General features: G+C 32.8%; 3 protein-coding genes across 3 annotated transcripts; 2 read left to right on the forward strand and 1 right to left on the reverse strand.

Annotated features, from left to right (window-relative positions):
* Positions 1-440: 440 nt before the first annotated feature.
* Positions 441-8,151, reverse strand: LOC108915904 (zinc finger X-chromosomal protein-like). The gene is made up of 4 exons (XM_018722056.2): positions 7,978-8,151; positions 7,557-7,856; positions 7,207-7,502; positions 441-2,262 (listed from the first exon to the last, which is right to left on the reverse strand). The coding sequence occupies exons 1-4, from the start codon at positions 8,092-8,094 to the stop codon at positions 978-980; spliced, it is 1,998 nt and encodes a 665-aa protein (XP_018577572.2). The 5' UTR covers positions 8,095-8,151; the 3' UTR covers positions 441-977.
* A 657-nt stretch (positions 8,152-8,808) lies between these two features.
* Positions 8,809-12,333, forward strand: LOC108915909 (zinc finger protein 233-like). The gene is made up of 4 exons (XM_018722061.1): positions 8,809-8,949; positions 9,088-9,387; positions 9,454-9,737; positions 10,267-12,333. Exons 1-4 carry the CDS (start codon positions 8,833-8,835, stop codon positions 11,462-11,464), a joined length of 1,899 nt encoding a protein of 632 aa, XP_018577577.1. The 5' UTR covers positions 8,809-8,832; the 3' UTR covers positions 11,465-12,333.
* Positions 12,334-15,128: 2,795 nt separating this feature from the next.
* Positions 15,129-19,179, forward strand: LOC108915905 (zinc finger protein 708-like). The gene is made up of 5 exons (XM_018722057.1): positions 15,129-15,306; positions 15,438-15,737; positions 15,810-16,111; positions 17,095-18,192; positions 18,744-19,179. The coding sequence occupies exons 1-5, from the start codon at positions 15,190-15,192 to the stop codon at positions 19,177-19,179; spliced, it is 2,253 nt and encodes a 750-aa protein (XP_018577573.1). The 5' UTR covers positions 15,129-15,189.
* Positions 19,180-21,877: the final 2,698 nt, after the last annotated feature.

Here is a 21,877-nt window from a genome sequence, read left to right on the forward strand (position 1 = left end):
AAATACAAGAGTAAAATGCAAAACTTCGGAAAGCTGTAACCTCTGTAAAGCTAATTACTATTTGGAAACTTCAACATTCCTGGCCAGTACCAATACAAGAAGTTCTTTACCACTGCCTTCATTGTATACTACCTACTGAAATTTAATTATTTTTAAAGAATTCATGAAAAGACAAAATATGAGTAATAATAGCTCATTATTCAATTTATATAAATCAGTTCCGACACCGTCTGCAAGTTGATTGGGTTGATGCTTACACATTGGTAAGTAAACGAATAACAGTTGTAAATTATCATTGCAACTTGTACAGTTAAAGAAATCAAGAAATATAGATTTAGTATTAATGAAAAACTACTGGATATTATTAAATGGAAACATAATAGAATCAAAATACCTACTATTTATGTTTACAATGGTTAAAACTGAAATAAAAATGTAAATATTTCTATAAATTTTATTTCAAATTAAAATACGTAATTAAGAAACAATTTGTTGAACCCTATACTCAGCGGTCTATTTTTGCATCATATATTAATAGGTACTTGAAATCTAAATCAGCTTCTAAACATTTATGTCGATTTCCTGTTAGAAAAAATATTACAATATATTACAATAAATACAAGTTTTTACATTGAAATATAAATGGTTTATAAAATACATGGGATATCTAGTTAATAAGGCCATCTACAGTCAAATGCTGAATATCGAATGTGTGGCTCCTTGTCTCCACTGCCCCAGTCGAGAAATTTGTTTATTTTATTTAGTCCTTATGTTGCCTCTCGGGTTAAGTGCTGACATTATCGGTCCTCTATTTCTAACAAAACCTCATAAATCCTCATCAGGAGCTATGGAGCTTGAATCACCCACTTCGTTGCATTTCAAATATTAATTTCCCACTTTTGTGCTCTGGAAGGGTTTTTTCTCATGTATTAATTAATGATTTTTTATACTTTTCTTACGTTTAGTTTCATTACATTTTACATTCGAATTTCTGTACTGGCTTTGTGCTTTAACTGATGCTTTTTCAGACGACTCTTACGTTTAGTTTCAAATGTACAAGTTTCACATTTGTACATGTGAATTTCTGAAGAATCTTTGTGTGTTAATAGATGTGATTTTAGATTCCTCTTAATTTTAGTTTCATAAGTACACATATCACATTTGTACATTTGGATTTCTGAAGGGTCTTTGTGTGATAACTGATGGCTGTTTAAAACACTCTTATGTTTAGTTTCGAAAGTACAACTGTTACATTTGTACATATGGATTTCCCAGGGCTTTTTGTGTGTTACCTGATGCTTTCTTAGACTATTTTTATATCTACTTACATAAGTACAAGTGTCACATTTGTGCATTTGGATTTCCGAAGGATCTTTGTGTGTTATGTGATGCAGTTTTAGGTATCTCTTATGTTTAGTCTCATAATTACATGCATCACACTTGTACATTTGAATTTCCGAAGAGTCTTTGTGTGATAACTCATGGCTTTTCAATTGCCCCTTACGTTTAGTTTTAAAATCACATGTATCACATTTGTAAATTTGTATTTCAGAGGGGTCTTTGTGTGATAATTGATGCTTATCTATATAACTCTTATATTTAGTTTCAAAGGTACAAGTGTCACACTTGTACATGTGGATTTCCGACGGATCTTTGTGCAATAACTGATGCACTTTTAGATATCTCTTATGTTTAGTTTCAAAACCACATGAATCACATTTGTGCATTTGGATGTCTGAAGGGTCTTTGTGTAATACCTCATGCCTTTTTAATTGACCCTTATATTTAGTTTTAAAATCACATGTATCACACTTGTACATTTGGACTTCTGAAGGGTCTTTCTGTGACAGCTTATGCTTATTTATATGACTCTTATTCTTAGTTCCAAAAGTGTTATGCTTGTCTTTATGAGATAACTGATGTCTGTTTAGAACAAGTTTAAATTTAGTTACAAACTCACATGTATTGCACTTGTACATTTGCATTTCTGAAGGATCTTCGAGTATAAACTTGCAGTAAGTGGAACTTTTCTTAGAATGTATAAGTTCTGGAGCATCCTCCTGTGTCAGATCACAGTTAAACACATCTTTGTATTCACTATTATAAGATGGAACATCTAAAGGAGCCTCACATTTGCTTATTTGAACCTGGACTGTCTCACGTTTAAGCATATATTCATCCTTTATTTCCCCTATATCTTCATAACTGCACCTCATTTTGCTTCCAACTGTGTCATTATGTAAGTTGTAGGAACAGAAATCACTGAAAAAATGTGGAACTGTTCACAAGTTCATAGGGAATAAACATTACAAATGAAACATAAACTTCTTTAAAAGTTATATTGTGGATCTTATCACAATTACATGTTTTTTTCTAAGTTCTTTATGCATATATATAAAAAAAAAGTTTAAATAAACAATTCAAAATGTTCTCATTGGAAGTTTTTTAAATGAGCAAAAACGTAGGTACTGATTTCTAATCATAAAAATAATGGTATAAGTTCTTATCCAACTTTCCCAAAATTCAATATCGATAATTAAAACTCTGCTATGATTTTCTTCACAGCTAAGCAATTTTTTTTTAATTTTGTTACATGTAAGTACATTGATCGACGCATTTTGCATGAAAACAACTGACGATACACTATACACTAGAAAAAACTTTTAGTTGTAAGATTTTTTTTCTGTTTAACTCTTTTTGAGGTATTAACCCTAAGGTGGGCCACTTTAATGTCACACTAGTGCAAATTGAGATTTTGCCAACTTTGAACCTTTATAACTTTTTTATTAGTTAACGAAAACATAACGTGTTTAATCAAAACTGGGGTAAAATTTTCTGAGAAATTGAATCATGTAAATAGTTTTGAAAAAAAATAATTTAATGAAAAATGCGAATGGAAAAAATTTTTTTCGAAAAATATTCGTATTTTTTTTAATAAATAATGGCTTGAGAAAAAGTAAAAAAATGATTTTAAAGTTCAAAGTCTATATTTTTAAGAAAAAAAAATCCATATTGACAAAATAATTTTATTTTTTGAAGTTGTGATTTTTGGCTCTTTTTCTGTAAACGTTTATTTTGTACTCTTTTGTATAAAAATATTAATTTAAACAATATTATCCATAAATATTGACAAATACATGTTACAATTAAATTAATGAAAAAATTTTTTTGAAAAATTGGAATAAACCATGTTCTAGTCTATTCGACAAGTAAAATGAGGTGAAAAAAATCGAAAATTTGCACTTCAATTCACTTTATTTCCAGATTATATGATATAATAAATATAAAAAAAGAATTATAAAATAACAATACAAGAATTGTCAACTAATCCATGTTATGAACGCACTCGACACACAACGGGGCACGGTGCTCATCGCACATGCGACGCATACAATTCGGGCACTTTATGCGAGTGCGCCCCCTTGCGGTAGACTTGCAGAAGTGACATTTGGCTCGGGTGTCCTCTCTTATAACGGTCAACGAATCGGCCACCGGCTCATCTTCTTGCAGCATCCGCGCAATCCTTATTTTGATAGAACTTCTAAGCGTTTTGACTTGAAGACGGCGGCGCAGCATCGGCTCGATGAGACTCCTCGCGAGATTTTTCGTAAAATCTGACCGCCTCATTTGTGCGTTCGAAGCTATCAGATTATGCAGAATGCAGGCGTTTAATCCTGCAATATCCAACATGTTATAAAAAAATCGCAGCGGCCACCGTCGGGTATGCCTTGCGGTGGAATAATCACGACAATTTTTGTCCATAGCGTCGGCGGTGCCTTTATATTTATTATAAAATAATGCCATAGTTGGCTTCTTTGTGGCATTATCGACGCTATTGTCGTGATGCAGAGACGACAATAAGAGAACGATTTTATTTTTTTTAGGAGTATATGATACTAAAGTCAATTCTTCAGTGAACACGAACCGGGAACTTCCTGCAGCTGCAGGTGCTTTTAAAGTCGCAGGGATTTCTCTGTCGTTTTTTCGAATCGTCCCGATAGCAAATAAATGCTTCGCAAGCAAAGATGTAAAAAGCGGAATTGAAGTAAAGTAGTTACCCATCGTGATAGTCCTTCTCGATTCGGCAATTTTAGCTTGTTCGACCAAGGTTTTTACGAAATATGTAGGAACGCTATCGTTTTCCTCCGGCGTTACTTTTCCGACGTAAGGCAGCGCTGTGATGCAATAAAAAGTATTCGAATCGTTCATCGTATAAATGAGTAAACCGTATTTATCTGGTTTATTCTTCATGTAAATTCGAAACGTACATTTTCCTCTAAATGAAACCAGCTGCTCGTCAATCGTAACGTTATTAGAAGGTAAATAATTGCGTTGGCAATTACTTATAAACAAGTCCCATATCTCTCTCACAGGAGCGAGTTTATCTTGTTGTCTACGCTCGACGCGAGTATATACGTCATCAAACCGTAGGCAGCTAGTTAAAAACTTGAATCTTTGAAGAGAAAAGGTTGAGTTGTACACTGGTCGCCCGCAATCGTACGAAAACATATCAGTCACATCTTGCTTATTGTCTTTGTACACGCCAGCATAAAAATTAACACCGATGTACGCTTCAATTTCAATATTATCCGTAGGTGCATGATACGACTGAACAACATGATTCTGGGATATCAAATCACGGACACACTCAGCGATACGTGCGTTGGTATGCAAAACTATAAGATTAATTATTTCGTCGGTAAATAGTACCTTAAAACCTTCTAAAGGGCTTGTTATATTAGAAGCGTCGTACTGCGGAGCTGGAGAGAAAGACGGAATGTCAGAGGAAGAGCGTGTATTTATTGCAGGTACATTTTCGGACCACGTCATCGGTTCCTTGCTCGCAGGTACAGATTTTCGAGGACGGTCTGTACTATGCTGACGCATGGCGTTCATCACGCGTCGCACTTTGTTTGCCGGCTCGGCTTCCTCATCAAAATCGTTGTCCTCTTCTACCTCCCCAGCAACGTCCTCTACTTTGCCCGAGTCGCTTTCCTCAGCTGACATTTCCTCCGGCCTCTCCTCCAAAGAAATGACGAACTCTTCGTCGTCACTGTTGGAGCAGCTGTCCTCCGCAGCATTCTCAATGTCCGATTCTTCTAACGCCCTTGTTATAGATTGGGCCGACCGTAGATTCGGCCAACGCGCCGCCATTCTAGAACATTCGACGTAATACGTGTAATATTTATCTTACTTGAATTCACATTTTATTTACATAAATCTATTTTTTTACTAAATTTAGTCACGACTAATGAAAAAGAAAAATTGCAAAATTTCCAAAACGGCATTAAAGTTTAAATAAATTATTTAAACGAAACATTATTTTTCATCAAAATAATGGCATATATTTCACTTACGGTGTTGTTGGATGTTTTCCGATGAAAAATAAGGATTTTTCAAAAAAAATACAGCCACACATTTGCCCGCACTTAAGTCACACTAGTGCGAATTCGCACCGATCACACTTTTCAGACTCTAGTTTGGCCGACAACAACAGACTGAGGTCAGCTCCTAGCTGTGATATGGCTCGACTGTATGGGCTATAGAAGGAATTCTTGTGGTGGGGGGAATCCTCACCAGCTGCTACCTGAGAAACACCAGCTGTTAAAAGAAAACGGTTGTGCGAATTCGCACTAGTGTGACCTCAGCATTGATATATGAAAAATGGATGGGGTTGGACGAGTGCGTATTAAGAGAAATGTATATTTGAATTTTTTTCTTTAGAATGAATGGACATATATAGGCTATGTTCCGTAATCTGCTAATTTTACTATCAGCGCTATTGCAGAAACTGCAATATCAAGTCGTTCCGTTAAATGAAATTTCCAATTTTTGCGTCAAATAACGGAACAACGTTTAGCACGTTAACTAGCAATTGTGGTCTTCCGTCAAGAGTTTGCCAAATAATTTGAATTATGAGGTTGTATAGTAATTACATTTATTTTGTCGACTTTTTTGATCTTTTTTTTTACAATGGGAACTGCAACTGCGATAGCGCTATTTTGTAATTCGTTTATAGATATAGATTCTACAAATGATAGTGAAGATGATAAAGACATTTTTTATGTGATAGAATAAACTAATTGTAAATATTCAAGAACAATAATTCAAAATTACATGGAAAATGTACTACATCTTTATTATGTCGTCGATTATGCGTAATATAGCCATTTTGATTAAACCTTCGTCTAATGTGTAGTTTGGTTTTGTTTACAAACAGACATTAGACATCATACTGTCATCCCCCCACCAATCTGCTGCAATCACACTACCTCTTGAGGTTTAGCAGAATTAGCAGTCGATGTTATGTAGAAATAGTAGTATTTTGACGTTTATTCCGCTAATGCAGGCTGCTGTAAAGCTTGCGAAATTTATTTTCGCAATGTAAAATCGTGCTCACAGTACTTTCAGCTAATTTCGGAACATAGCCATAGTCATTTTGCTGAACAAATCAAAATGTAACAATTTGCACATTTTTTGAGATTTCTAATTTTGTGTAACATCAAGACTATTTGAAAAGTGTCATATAATTTGATTCATTTTGTAAAACAACTTTAGATACCTCTATCTGGAAAAAAAAATGTTTGAATAAACACTCCTCCAACCCCATTAATTTTTTGTTTTAACATCAAAAATATAAAAAAAACTATGTAGAAAAATCTTGCAATTAAAAGTTCTTTCTAGTCTCATCAAAATAAGGATGCTTCTAAGAAAAAAAATAAGAACGCCATCGATTGACGCATATAACGTTTTTTTTTTTTTATTCTACATTTGTGTGACAGTCACTGAAATATAACACCGTTTACAAAATCGAATTATTTTCGGTTTGAAATGTAATCATAATCATATGAAAACGAAAGCTAAGATATCAAGAGAATGGGAAGTTATAGATCTTCACTAAGGCAAATATTGTTTTGATTAAAATGCTGGTGCATTAATTTTCCTCTACATTCTATAGTTTGACAGAAAATCACAAAAAAATATTGAAAAAGAAAACATGAAAAAAAATGAAATAAATCCTTCACCTTAAACTTCACTTGAAATGAAATGAATTTGGAACAACAAATTGGACGAATGAATTTAGAAAAATTTAATCAGATGAAAACAGTTTTTAATTAAATAATTTCCACAAAAATTTCATTTCGGAAAATTCATATTTATAATTATTATCTTTTAATATATCTGAATTTTTCTCAATTTTCTTACCTTGCCCATTCCTCTCCTTCAAACTTTAGGTTAATTTCTTCAGTTTTGATCAGCTTTCCTTCTGCCTCCTGCTCTTCTTTAATATTAACAAACTCAATCTTTTCACAGTGTACATCTTTCTCATTGTTTTCACTTTTGATAAACGTGTTGCAGGCACCGAAAGCTGTGATTTTGTTGTCAGCTATATTGTGAATTGTAGTCGCAACATTCAAGCAGGTCCTTATAAAAGTATCGTAAACAGCGACTGAATCAAGACATTGCCTACAAATAACGGGATCTTTGGTGACTGCAAAATTCTACAACACAAGAGTTCATATTGGTATGTCTTTAAAAAATTTATATTTACGTACCACTTCTGGGATGTATCTACTAATCATCTCTAATTTTACGTCATAAAGTGACATAAATCCTTCCCAGATTAATTGCAAACACAATCGACAAATTTTCTGATTATCTTCCATTTTAACTAATGGTTTGTTTTCGTGTTCCTTTAAATAAAGTTCCCTTAAATCGACGAAGGGTACTTTGGAATTGACACAAGAAACAATCTTGTCCTCAATGTGGAGGCAAGCGGATTTAAAGTTGAAGGACGAGTATAATTTCATAGAACAGGTTTTACACATGACGTGTTTATAGTTGTTGTCCAAGTCCTGAAATATTTTTTACTAAAATAAGATGATTTGACTAGCAGAACTGATTAGGTACCATGAATTCATAAAAGTTAAGTAGTTATCTTAAAATGTAAAAATTAATAGTTATAATTGAACTTACCGGATTAAGTGAAACAGTCTTTAAAATTTCTCTTATAGATTCATCTATTACTGTAAAATTTTCTTTGCTCACGGTATTCATGCAAAGTCTGCAAAATAACTCTTTCGAAACTTCCATTTATGTATTATTTTTCCCTTTAACTTTACAATTTATAAATTTGTAACCTACAAACCTACATCTATTTTTCTAAATTTAGGGTAGTTCTCTTTGTCTTTTCATCCATAGATAAGAACTTTTCATCTGCTAACAATTAAAAAAGGACATAAAACAAAAACATCCAAAGCATCTAGATGTTAATTCCGAACTTGCCCTCTGTATCGATGGAGTTTACTGAACTATTATTGTCAAAACGAAAGCACCTCTAAGGGGGCTTTCGTTTTGGCAAAATTAGTATGTACATATAAGCAACTAATATCAGTTCAGGGTAACTCTAAGTTGCTATTAGCTACTAATAGTTACTATTATTGCCAAATCGAAAGGAACTTTGATCTGTGAATGGAAATATTCTCAGAATATCCTCTGAGATTGATCAAACTTTGAGTTACTATTCTGCTCATAGTTAATCTGTGTTATAATCGAAAATTAACAACGTTTTTGATTTCTCGAATCTTAAAGAATGGAAATATTCTCAGAATATGCAGAAATACTAAAAAGTAAAAGACGCTGTATACTCTAGTTATACTGTTCAGCATGAGTTTTACATGATGCAAAAAGTGCAATAACATCGAACAGGGCTAATAACTGGTCAGTTTTCTGAACGCGACTAACCACAAAATGACAAATTAAATATAGGTTATTGTTGTTAACTATATTATATTTAGGTAGAATACTTAAGAAGAAAAAATTAATTCATAAATGGAAATTTGTAAAGGTATATTTTGCAAACTCTGCATCAGTACTGTGAGTAACGAAAATTTTACAGTAATAGAGGAATCAACAAGAGAAATTTTGAAGACTGTTTCACTGAAATTGGTAAGTTTGTTTAAGTCCCTATTTATTTTTTAATACTGTAAGATAAGATTATTAAGATCGCTCAACCTCAAAGTGAGTCAGAGTAACATATTTATATTAGTATTAGTCGTCAAACAGTTTTAAATAAAAATATTTCAGGGGTTGGACAACTATAAAAATGTCATGTGTTCTACCTGTTCTTATAAACTGTACTCTGCATTTGACTTTAAATCTACATGTCTCTACGTTGAGGACAAGATTGTTTCTTACGTTAATCCCACACTGACCTTCGTCGACTTGAGAGAAGTTTATTTAAAAGATCAGGAAAACAAGCCATCGGTAAACATGGAAAATGATCAGAAAATATATCGATTATGTTTGCAGTTAGTTAGCGAAGGAGGATTTATATCGTTTTATGAAGTGAAGTTAGAGGTGATTCGTAGATGCCTCCCGGATATGGTAATTACCATTTTATGCTCATTCTAAAAATCAATACCACTACCTTTATGAACTCTTGTATTGTAGAATTTTGGTATCACTGAAGATCCCGTCATTTGTAGGCAGTGCTTTGATAAACTAAACATCCACGATGCCTTCATAAGGACTTGTTTGGATGTTCAATCAAAAATTTATAACAGATGTGACGACACTCTTAAAGGTTTCGAGCATATCAAAAGAGAAAACAATGAAATAAAATTAGAACAGATGAAGGAGGGGTTAATTAAAAATGAAAACTATCTGGAGATGGATGAAGCGCTGATCGAAACTGAAGAAATTAATATAAAATTTGAAAAGGAGGAATGGGAAAGGTGAGAAAGTTGAGAAAAATTGAGATAAACAGGGTTTGGTCAAAAAGTAACAGGAAATTGTACATTTTTTCTGATTTTTCAATTTTTCTATATCTTAGGGTTTTGGTTACTATGAAATTAAAAATTAGGTTAAGGCTACTGCATAATTTAATTTTAATTCACTCTTAAAACCAATTATTTTTAAAGTAGTACAGTGTATTATAGTTGGATTTAATCTTCAGTATGAAACAAAAAGATAAGAGGTGTTGTAAATAATTTTCTTGACACATGACTTGGCAAACTTTCAATTTATCGACGCAAAATAGCAAAAATATGATTTGCTTTTCTAATTGATTTCATTGTGCAACTGTCGAGCACCTATCACAATACAGGCAATATTTGTATTTAGGATTTTACTCTCTGATGATAGCAATAAATAGTTCTAAAATGCCTACATTCTTAAAAAAATAGGCAACCGAATGACCCTCTATCTTTAGCCTATATGTTCCATCCATAAAATTCTATTATGAACAATTTAATTTTTTTTCAGTAATTACTCTTTGTATGACGTACATAATGAAGCAATCAAAAATAAAATGAAGACCACTTATGACATAGCAAAAATAGAGAATGAAGATATAGATGTGTGTGATAGGGAAGTCCAAGTAAGCAAACCCAATGTTCCATTTAATGCGCCGTCGTATAATAGTGATTATAAAAACGAATGTAACAGTGGTCTAGAACAGGAAGCCGCTCCGGGACTTACACATCGCAAGAAAAGTTCCAAATCCCATAACTTAATACTCCGAGATCTTTCTAAAGCACGAACGTACAAATGTAATACGTGTGATTATGTAACCAAATATAGGGGCGATTTGAGGAGGCATCAGTTATCTCACAAAGACCCTTCAGAAATCCAAATGTACAAATGTGATACGTGCAATTATGAAAGTAAACGTAGGTGTGATCTGAAAAATCACCAGTTAACGCACAAAGACACCTCGGAAATCCAAATGTACAAGTGTGATACTTGTACCTACGAAACTAAATATAAGAAACATCTAAAGCCACATCAGTTAACACACAAAGATTCTTCTGAAATCCAAATGTACAAGTGCGACGCATGTACTTACGAGAGTAAGTTTAAAAGGAACCTAAAATTGCATCAGTTAACACACAAGGATTCTTCAGAAATCAGAGTATACCATTGTGATACTTGCACCTTTCAAACTAAACACAAGCACCGTCTAAAGTATCATCAGTTACTCCACAAAGACCCCTCAGAAATCCAAATGCACAAGTGCGATACGTGCAGCTTTGAAACTAAATACAAGCGTGCTCTAAAAGTACATCAGCTGATACACAAAGACCCTTCGGAAGTCCAAATGTACACGTGCGGCAAATGTAACTTTAAAACTAAGTACAGGGACAATATCAAAAGTCACCTACAGCTGCACGAGAACCCTTCCACGGCACAAACTTGGGAAGGTGATACGCTCAACAGCACTGTCGGTAAACAGTATCCTTTATGTAATCCGTCTATATATCCTACACAAGTTCAAGTATACAGATGTAACGAATGTGTCTTCGAGAGCACTTATAAACAGAGCTTAAGGAATCATATCTTGAAACACCGGGATCCCTCGAAAGTGCAGATGCACAAGTGCGATAAATGCGTCTTCCAAACTAGACATAAGCGTAGTTTACCTAAACATCGGTTAACGCACAAAGACTCTTCGGTAGCGTAAGTGTGCACAGGCAATTATATACAATTTTTTGGTGATCGATCGATCAATTTGAATTAGTTGAAAGTTGGAAAATAATAATGAAGACTTTTATTGGTTAAAATAAATTTAACCACGTCAAGTTCGAAAACGCTCGAGAAATTCCCATGAAGACGCAATTCTGTTGACTTTGTGTTGATCGGTGAGCTGTTTTGGTAACCAAGTGTTTCAGTAATCATTTCATGCAAAAGGGATCCGTAGATTTGTAGAAACACTGGGCTCATCTTGGCAAAGTGTCAATTGATGGTCACCATGAAGAATTTCTTTGATCTTGTTCGCCATCTCGTTTGACTGAGACAAATGAGTGCACATTCTATTCTCAACACCTTGGCCTTGAATGCATGTTGCCAACTTTGTTGAAATCAAAAACCACAGAGGAGTCTCGGTACTCTTATTTTGTGGATCTGCCTCGTAGAACCACAGATTATGGAGTCTATTTGAATAATCTAGGGAACAGTAAAAAAAAATTAATTTAATTTATTGTGCAGTGTGATTATTGCAGTTAATATTTTGTATTGTTGGAACTACAAAAAATATATATCTTTTACATTTATTTGTTCACATTCGGTGAATCATGGAAATAACGGTATTATATCTTCAAACATTTATTCATCAATAATTTCACCGTCCCTATCATCGACTAAAATGAATCAGATCAACTTGAAATTATCGACATCTATCTATCATTTTTCCCGTTAACATTTTTCTGAAAAATAAAATCTAATTAATAATATTTTTCCTGCTAATGACATTTTTTTCACGAGTCAAAACTCCAATTTTCGTTTCTGGAAGAAAATGAAAATGTAGATTTGCGGTTTTCTTAATGAAAACACTACATTAACTAAATTTACAAGAACTTTCTTAATTTATTTTAATTTCACTGGAATGTGTTTTGTACATAGCAAAATATATTTAAAAAACCAAAATAAAATGAGAATATTTTTAAATACATAAATCAATATCGAATATATAATAAAATTGTAGTTATTCAGGGTGATTCAGAACTTATCTAAAAAAAAATTCTGGATGTACAGGGGACCCTTACAAATACAATTTTGTAAAGAAAAAATCAAAAAGGTCAGTTCGAAAATGATTTAAAAATACACTTCTGCACGGCACTGGAAACTGGTCCACTGTAAGACCTGACCTAGTACAATGCGACCGACATGGCGGTGTGATTAAAAACGAACATAAACTTTCGCAATGAAAGAAATATGTAAATAGAATTTTATCGCACCTATTTTATATGGGCAAATTCAACTGCTTTTGCCTTTATTAATTAATAAAATTAATTTGTGTTTTTAAATAATAAAATCATTTGACATACCCAATGTTACAACAATTGTTCAAAATTTTATCCACCAATGTGTAAACACATTTGGGTCCGTTGTACTCAGTTTCTAGGAACTAACACAAATGTCTTGTTTCACCATAACACAAATGCTTCACCATAAATTAAAATGATATCCATCAACTCCGAGTACATGCAAACCATTTTTGACACAAACTACCCATTTTTGACACTAACTACTAAAAACCTGTTGTAATCACCACAGATAACAAGTAAATATCGCAACGACGATTGCAAAATCCGAATTCAGTATTCCGAGTCGCTGAGGCCAGTTGGCGAATGACGCTAGAGACTACAGTTGTCCAGCTATGTAGTGGTTGAATGTCCTGTAACTTTAATATTTTTTTTCTCGGAAACTATAAGGATTTTACAAATTTTTTTATTTACGATATTAATTCCATTTCTCATGCTGCATCTATTCCCAAATTTTTTTGGATAAGTTGTGAATCACCCTGTATATACTGAGAGGGGAATTTTTGTGAACTATTTTGGTTGTGGTGGCACTTGCAAATTCTGAAGCTTGCCATATTAGAGTAACAAAAACAAAACACAATATAACATATTTAAATAAATCTTAAATTAATTTCGAGGTCCCCGATTCTTCAAGACCCAAAGCAACTACTTCATCTGCCTTTTGGATAATCCGCTGCTGGCTAGTGGTAATTATTTAAATGCATTTGTGTAATTTATTTTCTAACAATTAGGTATTTGGTTTCATTAAATGGTACATTGGGGAACTTTACTCCCAATTCCCAATAAGTTTTTAAATAGACACTAAAGATATCTTCATAAAAGAACATAAACTTGTTAATTTATAACATTTGTAATAAAAAAATATGTTTTCTGTTTTTCAATAAAATTATTAAATGATTGGTGCGTTTTACTATTACATTTTTACATGGGCGTAGCTAGGGGGGGGGGAGGTGGCGAGACTGTGCATGGCCCACTCTAGAAAACCTGGTGCCTACTCCAGAAAAAAAGATCTAGTCATATCACGTAAGTCGGTGACTGCGTGTTCAAATAATGGGAAGTCGCTGATTGCGAGAGCTTTTTTTATTTTAAATTTTTTTTTTAAGAGGCATTCAAAGTGCTCGCAGCGCTGGGCCTACCCCAAGCAAAAATTGTAGCTACGCCCATACATTCTATAATTTGTTCAGTCCATATCTTTACCCCTCATTGTATTTGCAAGGATTAGCCCAGAAGTCGGTGAATGGGGCGGTATATTATTATTGAATAGGCCGCATGTGCGCCTAGGAACGATTTATACAGGGTGTTTGTAAATAAGTGCTAAATATTTTAGGGGGTGGTTGCCGAAGTTATTTTGGGAACGTAGGTAGAAATATGCCTCGTTTCCGACACAGACTGATAAATTATAATTTTTTATTTATTTTTATTTTATAATTATGTCGAAGTTTTAAAAATATTTACTCAAAATTGATGATCCGAATATTTCTGCTTGCACCAGTGGCGTTCATACCAGAATGCCACAACCTTTTTTAATAGGAAAAAATGGTACGCCACATATTTTTTCTCGTTTTGATATTTTTTAGGAATCTGCCATCAATTCTGAATGAAAATGGTCTCTTCAATTTTTTCGGAGGATGCACCATTTTTGAGAAAAAATAAAACATGTTTTATTGCAAGTTGTGTATTTTTAATTTCCATTTATACATTATCTAGTAGGTTGCTGTCAATATTTCTAAATAAAATACAATAACCATCAAATTTCGAGTTAATATCTTTAAAATTCTTTGAAATAATTAATAATAAAAAAAAATTGAAATACTCTGTATCTCGGAAACGAAGTATATTTCGACCTACGTTTAATGTTTATATGAACTTTTTTTCACAAAATAACTTCGGCAACCACCCCTTATAAAATTTCGCACTTATTTACAAACACCCTCCATAAGCATTATACTGGAGTCTGCATACGTCTGTGTCTGTTGGAAACAGTTGATTTGGGTTGTTCCCCAAACAAAGCTATAATGTAACAATGCAAACTCTGACTGTTGGGCGGAATTTGTATACTAAGCGTATATACGAAATTTTGGAAATAGAAGATTTATGCACGTCAGGTTAGTTAAGTATGATATAATACTTAAAAATTGTCACTTTAAATTGGATTTTAAATCCAGTTCACGAGAAATTATTGCCCGTTCCTAAGGGGCGGAGTTTATGTCTATTCTATTTGGGAAAAAAAACTTGCCTGTCAGTCCAATCCAAACATATTTATAACCATAGGTCTATGTTTATTGTTTATGACAATTAAATACAGGTTATAAATTATATTTGGAATATGGTTTTTAAAATAATCGAATAGATAAATCATATATTAATGGACGATTCTAAAGGAATCTTTTGCAGCCTTTGCATTAATACTGTGAGCAATCAAAATTATACACCGGTAGACGAATCCACAAGAGAAATTTTAAAGACCATATCACAAAATCTGGTAAGCTGTTCATTTAAAACTATTACTTTTGAATATTTTAAGCTAAGAGTGTTTAACTTCATAGTGATTCAGAGTAACACATGTATATTAGAATTACTAGTCAAACAATTTGATGATAAAAAATATTTCAGGTCTTGGACAATAACTACAAACATGACATGTGTTCTACCTGTTCTGTTAAACTGTACTCTGCATTTAACTTTAAATCCACTTGTCTCTACGTTGAGGACAATATTGTTTCTTATGTTAACCCCGAAGTGTCCTTCGTCGACTTAAGAGAAGTTTATTTAAAAGAGCATGAGAACGATTCGTTGGTAAAAATGGAAGATGATCAGAAAATATGTCGATTATGTTTACAATTATGTAATGAAGGATGTGTGCAATTTTATGATGTGACCCTTGATATGATTCACAGATGCCTCCCAGATGTGGTAAATATCCAATTTGTGCACATTCCAAAGCTCAAAAACTTACCAATATTTTTACAAACTCTTGTGTTGTAGAATTTTGATGTCACCGAAGATCCTGTCGTTTGTAGGCAATGTTTTGATTCGCTAAGCATTCACGATACTTTTATAAGGGCCTGTTTGGATGTTCGGTTAAAAATTTATAATATAGATGACGGCAGTATCTCAGATTTCAAGCATAATGACATATTTATTAAAAGCGAAAACGATCGAGTAAAATTTGAAGATGAACAGATTAAGGAGGGGTTAGTTAAAGTTGAAAAAGAGCTCAAAACAGATGAGATGCATATTGAAAGTGATGAAATTGACATAAAATCTGAAGAAGAGGAATGGGAAAGGTAAGAAAGTTTACAAATTTAGATAAAAATATAGTTATAAATAAACTGTATCAGTAAATTACAGGAACTTTAAGAAAAGTAGTTGTAATTTTCTTTTATTTTTGTAAAAGCAATAAAATTTAGTAGACTGGTTATTTTATAATTCATTTATGACGAGATATGAAAATCTGTATACTACAATCCATTTACAGTTAGATATTAATTTCCGTAGCGTTGCTTTAATTTATTTTTCCTCTAGTGCATTTTTCAGTAATATAATTACACAGGGTGGCCACCGAGGTTTTCGAGGTAGTTTGTATATGTATTCTATGACTAATTTTACTCAAAAATGATGATTCTATTCACTTTTCCTGAATTCCTAATGGTTCTTGAAATATCAGGATTTGAAGTTGACAGGTCGTAGGAGTAATTGCTAAAGATTAAATTATATTGTTGCGACTAGGAGGTTAGACAAAAAATGTGGCTTATTTTAATAAAAGTATGATGACTGTAATGATTAGAGCCACTCAATGTGGCCACCGATGACTTCATTATTAATTATGCCAGCCCAAACATTTACGGAGCTTCTTCTCAATTGTCAATGATGAGAATTAACGAACCGACAATCAACAATTTTTTTCTAATCTCAGCCAAGTTGCTAATTAGTAAATTGCATAGTCACAATGTAATTTACACTTTAGCAAACTACCCATTTGACCTGGCAACTTCAAACCCCGATATTTCAAGACCTGGTGGAAATTCGGGAAAAGTCAATAGAGTCATTTTTGCTTAAAATTAGTCATAGAATTCATACACGAAGTATCTTAGGTGCCTTGGCAGCCATCCTGTATAAAATGTTTAATATGTTCACCGCAGCCATTATTTTTCCTGACTGAATTTTCACATTCACGCGTTACTGAGCATATTTGTGTCATAAACATGATGATATATATATTTTTTATTGCCATTTTATAAGCCATTGTTAGCAATTGTAATCTTTTCAGTGCTATGCAAAAATGTGAGGCAGAAGATGGTCAAATAATCATGGACGAAGCTCGATTAGATATTCCATTATATAAGAATGAATACAAAAATGAGTTTAACAGTTGTCTCAAACAGGAAGCTGCTCGGGAACTTATACATCATAAGAAAAGTTCCGCCCAGTGCCAGTTACTAAGCAAATACCTTTCAGAAACTAAAACGTACAAATGTGATACATGTAGTTATGAAACTAAATATAAAGGTCACCTAAAAGTACATCAGTTATCACACAAGGACCAGTGGGAAATCCAAATGTACAAATGTGATGTTTGTACTTACGAAACTAGGTATAAGAGTGGTCTAAAAGTGCATCAGTTACTGCACAAAGATCCTTCGGAAATCCAAATGTTCAAATGTGATATATGTGGTTTTGAAAGTAAATATAAGAGGGGCTTAAAATTGCATCATTTATTACACAAGGACCCTTCGCAGATCCAAGTCTACAAATGTGATGTTTGCACTTATGAAACTAGATACAAGAATGGTCTAAAAGTGCATCAGTTATTGCACAAAGACCCTTCGGAAATTCAAATGTACAAATGTGATGCATGTAGTTTTGAAACTAAATATAAAAGGGGTTTAAAACTGCATCAGTTATCACACAAAGCAAATAAGTATAAGCATCGCCTAAAATATTGTCAGTTACCACACAGAAACTCTTCAGACATCCAAACTTACAAGTGCAATACATGTGGTTTTGAAACAAAATATAGACGTGCTCTAAAAGTACATCAGTTAAGGCATAAATACCCTTCAGAAATCGAAATGTACAAGTGTGATGAATGTGGTTATACTGCTAAGTATAAGGAGGATATGGAAAACCATCAATTGACACACGACAATTCTTCCACAGAATATGGATGTTCTTCAGATGTCCGAATATTCAGATGTAACGAATGTGTTTTTGAGACCCCATATAAAAATAGTTTAAAATTTCACATGGTAAAACACCGAGACTCCTCCAGAGTTCAAATGTACAAGTGTGATAAATGTGTTTTCGAAACAAAACATAAACGAAGTCTGACTAGGCATAAATTATCACACGAAAAGTCTTTGTTAACGTAAGTATTAATTTAATTAATTCGTTAATATTAATTGTATAATACAATGGTATCGTGTTAATAGCACTTGGTGAACATTAAAATGGTCATATTTTGATAATTAAGCATGGATACCATTCCTTTATATATTTATAAATACAAAGCCAAACATACACCTCTACAGATATTTGACATTTGTTAATCTTGAAATATAAACCTGAATATATTTTTATTGGATGTAAAAAATATAATTTTAATCCATAAATTCCTTAAATATTATTCAGTTCTTATTTTATTAAAGCACAATTTTTTTTTCATCGTCAATATAAAAAATAATTTTGAACAGTTTATTAAACTGTAACCCTAAATTTTAATTTAAAATAGTAGAGGCAGTGAAATTTTAGTAGACCTAAAAAGAATACCAACAAAATTATGTGGCATACTTTCTCATCCTGTATAGTACAATTAATTTGTCATAATGGCACAGAAAATTGTAACTGACAAAAGTTGAATTTGTCAATAATGTGATGCAAATTGTTCTGAAATCGATTAATTTGTTCCGACTTTTTCAGTGATTCCTCTTCGAATGACTTATGTAACGAAGCTATCGAACAAAAAATGAGTTGTACTTATGATGATGTGGGAGTTGAAATAAGCAAATGTGCAGCTCCGTTAGATGTACCGAAGATCCACATGTACAAATGTGATCTATGTAATTTTGAAACCAAGTTTAGAAGCAATCTAAAACCGCATCAGTTAAAACACAAAGATTCTTCAGAAGTACAAATGTACAAATGTGATGATTGTGCTTATGAAACTAAATATACGAATCGTTTAAGAAATCATCAGTTAAAGCACAAAGGTCCCTTGGAAGTGCAAATGTACAAGTGTGATATATGTAGCTATGAAACTAAATATAAGCAGAATATCAAAAAGCATCAATTAGTACACGAAACTAAATATCAAACTGTGTCTAAAACTGCATCAGTTACTCCACAAAGGCCCTGAGGGAATCCAAATGTACACATATGTATCAGTTAATGCACAAAAATCCTTCAGAAATTCAAATGTACAAGTGATACCTGTACCTATAAAACTAAATTTCAGAAGAATCTGGAGGCATGAGCGGAAGTATAACGGTCATTCCAAAATCCAAATGTATGAGTGTGGTGCACATCATCAATACTCACAGTTGTCACTATCTAAGCGTTCTTCGAACATTGTAGGTATTGCCCAAACACAACACATACAACGATCTAGGCACAAAAACCTTTTGGTAGCATTTAATTAACATTTTATGGTTCTGACTATATTTGCCAAATAAACTTTTTGAATTTATAAACCAGAAATTCCCAGTATCTGGAAATTTAAAATCAAGGTCAGTTTTTTTATCTGCCTTTTTTTCTTATTTTTGACATTTTTAAGTAGCTCTGGCAATTATGAATTATGAGTGGAATGTGCTATCATTAATTTTATGCCGTCAAGATCCAAAGGGCATTGCGATCGACGACTTTTTATCTGACTAATTACGTATTTCTTATTTATTACATTTACATCTTTTACCACCCAATTACAATAGTTACAATAGTTTAACAAATTGCCTCCTTTTGAAACAATGTCAGATCTAACTACATCGACTGCGTTGTCCCCTAACTGTAAATGACCTAACTTGCCCTAAAACTTTTGGCAATGTCAACAATGAGACGGACCCTCTTGCATTGTATATCTAATGGCCCCATCGATGTTTCTATAGTGTAGGTATAAAATGCAATAGATTTAATAATCTGAAACTTATTTTTTTTTTACCGTGATCCGAAAACGATGATAAAAATACATCAATAAACAAATAAAAATAAACATGTTAGATTTTTTATTTTATATTGCAGCTACCAAATTAGGAATTTTTGAAATATTCGCTTCTCACTATAGAGATCTCGGAAACGGTAAGAGATACGAAGTAGCTTAAATGAGGCAAAGTTGCATAATCAGAGGCCTCCAACTTTTGGCACTCTATCGAATGGCATAATCAATTTTTATATCTAGCATTTTGTCTCTCCAGGACCACCATCAACTTCATTTTTTAAATACGACCCTGGAAATTATATTTTGCAAGCCTTCATGACCCCCAATACTGTACTGCCTCAGCCCAAACCAGATTCAGACGATTTGTCCCGAAAAATTCATCTTCAATGTATTTGTTCCAAATTTATCTAAACCTTTTATTTAGATTTCTATGTTTATTGAATTATCATATACTTTAAGTGTTGTTAGACCCTGTGAAATCCACCTAATTATTTAAACTATTACCACCACGCGTTACAATAAAACATTATTAGTGTTTTAATCAGGGCCCATAGTTATTTCTAGGCTTCTCGAGTGCTCAAAATTCAAACAAATTTCAATCCAATTTTTTTCATGATATTCATACAAATACATCTGACATGCTCTTTCATAGTTACGGTTAGAGGTATAATAAATTCCGATCATACGAGTATTAAGCTTATTTTCATTTTCAACATTTGCCAAACCGGAAACGTTTTTGAACATTTACTGTAATTTTTTAAAGTATAATATTCGGAGTTTTGGTTGTTCATATGCATTTTTAATTAATTTGTCATAATGAAATAGAAATTGTAATAATGTTTTAATTTTGCAGCAACTACTTGCCGAATTATGTATGACCAGGTGATGGAGATTAAAACTCCACTAATGGTTTATTGTAACGTGTGATGGTAATAGTACTTGGAAATCTAAAAAAAAAAATAGATAAATTTTGAACAAACACATTGAAGATGAACTTTTCCAGACAAAACGTCTGAATCTGGTTCGGACTGAAGTAGTATTGGGGGCCATGAAGGCTTGCAAAAAATGTATTAAAATTTCGTCATATTTAAAAAAAAAATAAATTGATTATGGTCCTGGAGAGACGAAACGTTATATATAGAAGTTGATTATGACATTCAATAGAGGGTAAAAAGTTGCCATGAGAGAGTTCTTTTTTCACCTCAAACGACTGATATGAAATAAAAACAATTTCCAAAATTTCGGTTTTTTCGAATATTTCGAAAACTAATCATGTTAGTCTTGATTTTTTAGAGGCTTAATGTTGGTCCCCTGAATATGCAACTTTCCCTCAGCTACTTCGTATCTCTTACCGTTTCCGAGATCCCTGTAGTGAGAAGCGAATTTGTAACAGCCTGATAGATTTAAATAAGTGCGAAATTTAAAATATTTAATATAAAAATATGTCTGATGGATTTATCCATTTATATTATTCACTCCTCAGATATTAATAGCAGTGAGAAAAACCTTTAACGAACATAGAACCAAAAATTGTCATTTAACGATTTAGATCCATCTACAAACTCTCGTGTAGATGGATCATAGTGTAGTTAAGAAGACGCCAAATGTACCAGAAAATCTTCATCTCTAGCACTCTGGCATTCCGTTCAGTGCATATGAGTAATATTTATTTACTCATATGGAGAAGTGTACTAGAATTGCACCCCTTTTTATTTTATTATTTTATTCAAAATTTAATCAACAGCGCACCTTACGATGAGTTCCCGTACTAATGCACAAACCTAAAAGCACATGTTAAAAGTCAAAGGTAAGCATTCTCATATTCATAGACCTTGTAAATAGAGGTGCACGATGCTTCAACAGATACCGGTACTGGCATGTATGTATTTTTTAGCTTAAGAAG

This window comes from Anoplophora glabripennis, unplaced genomic scaffold (genome assembly GCF_000390285.2).
Source record: "Anoplophora glabripennis isolate ALB-LARVAE unplaced genomic scaffold, Agla_2.0 scaffold1288, whole genome shotgun sequence".
Classification (NCBI taxonomy): domain Eukaryota; kingdom Metazoa; phylum Arthropoda; class Insecta; order Coleoptera; family Cerambycidae; genus Anoplophora; species Anoplophora glabripennis.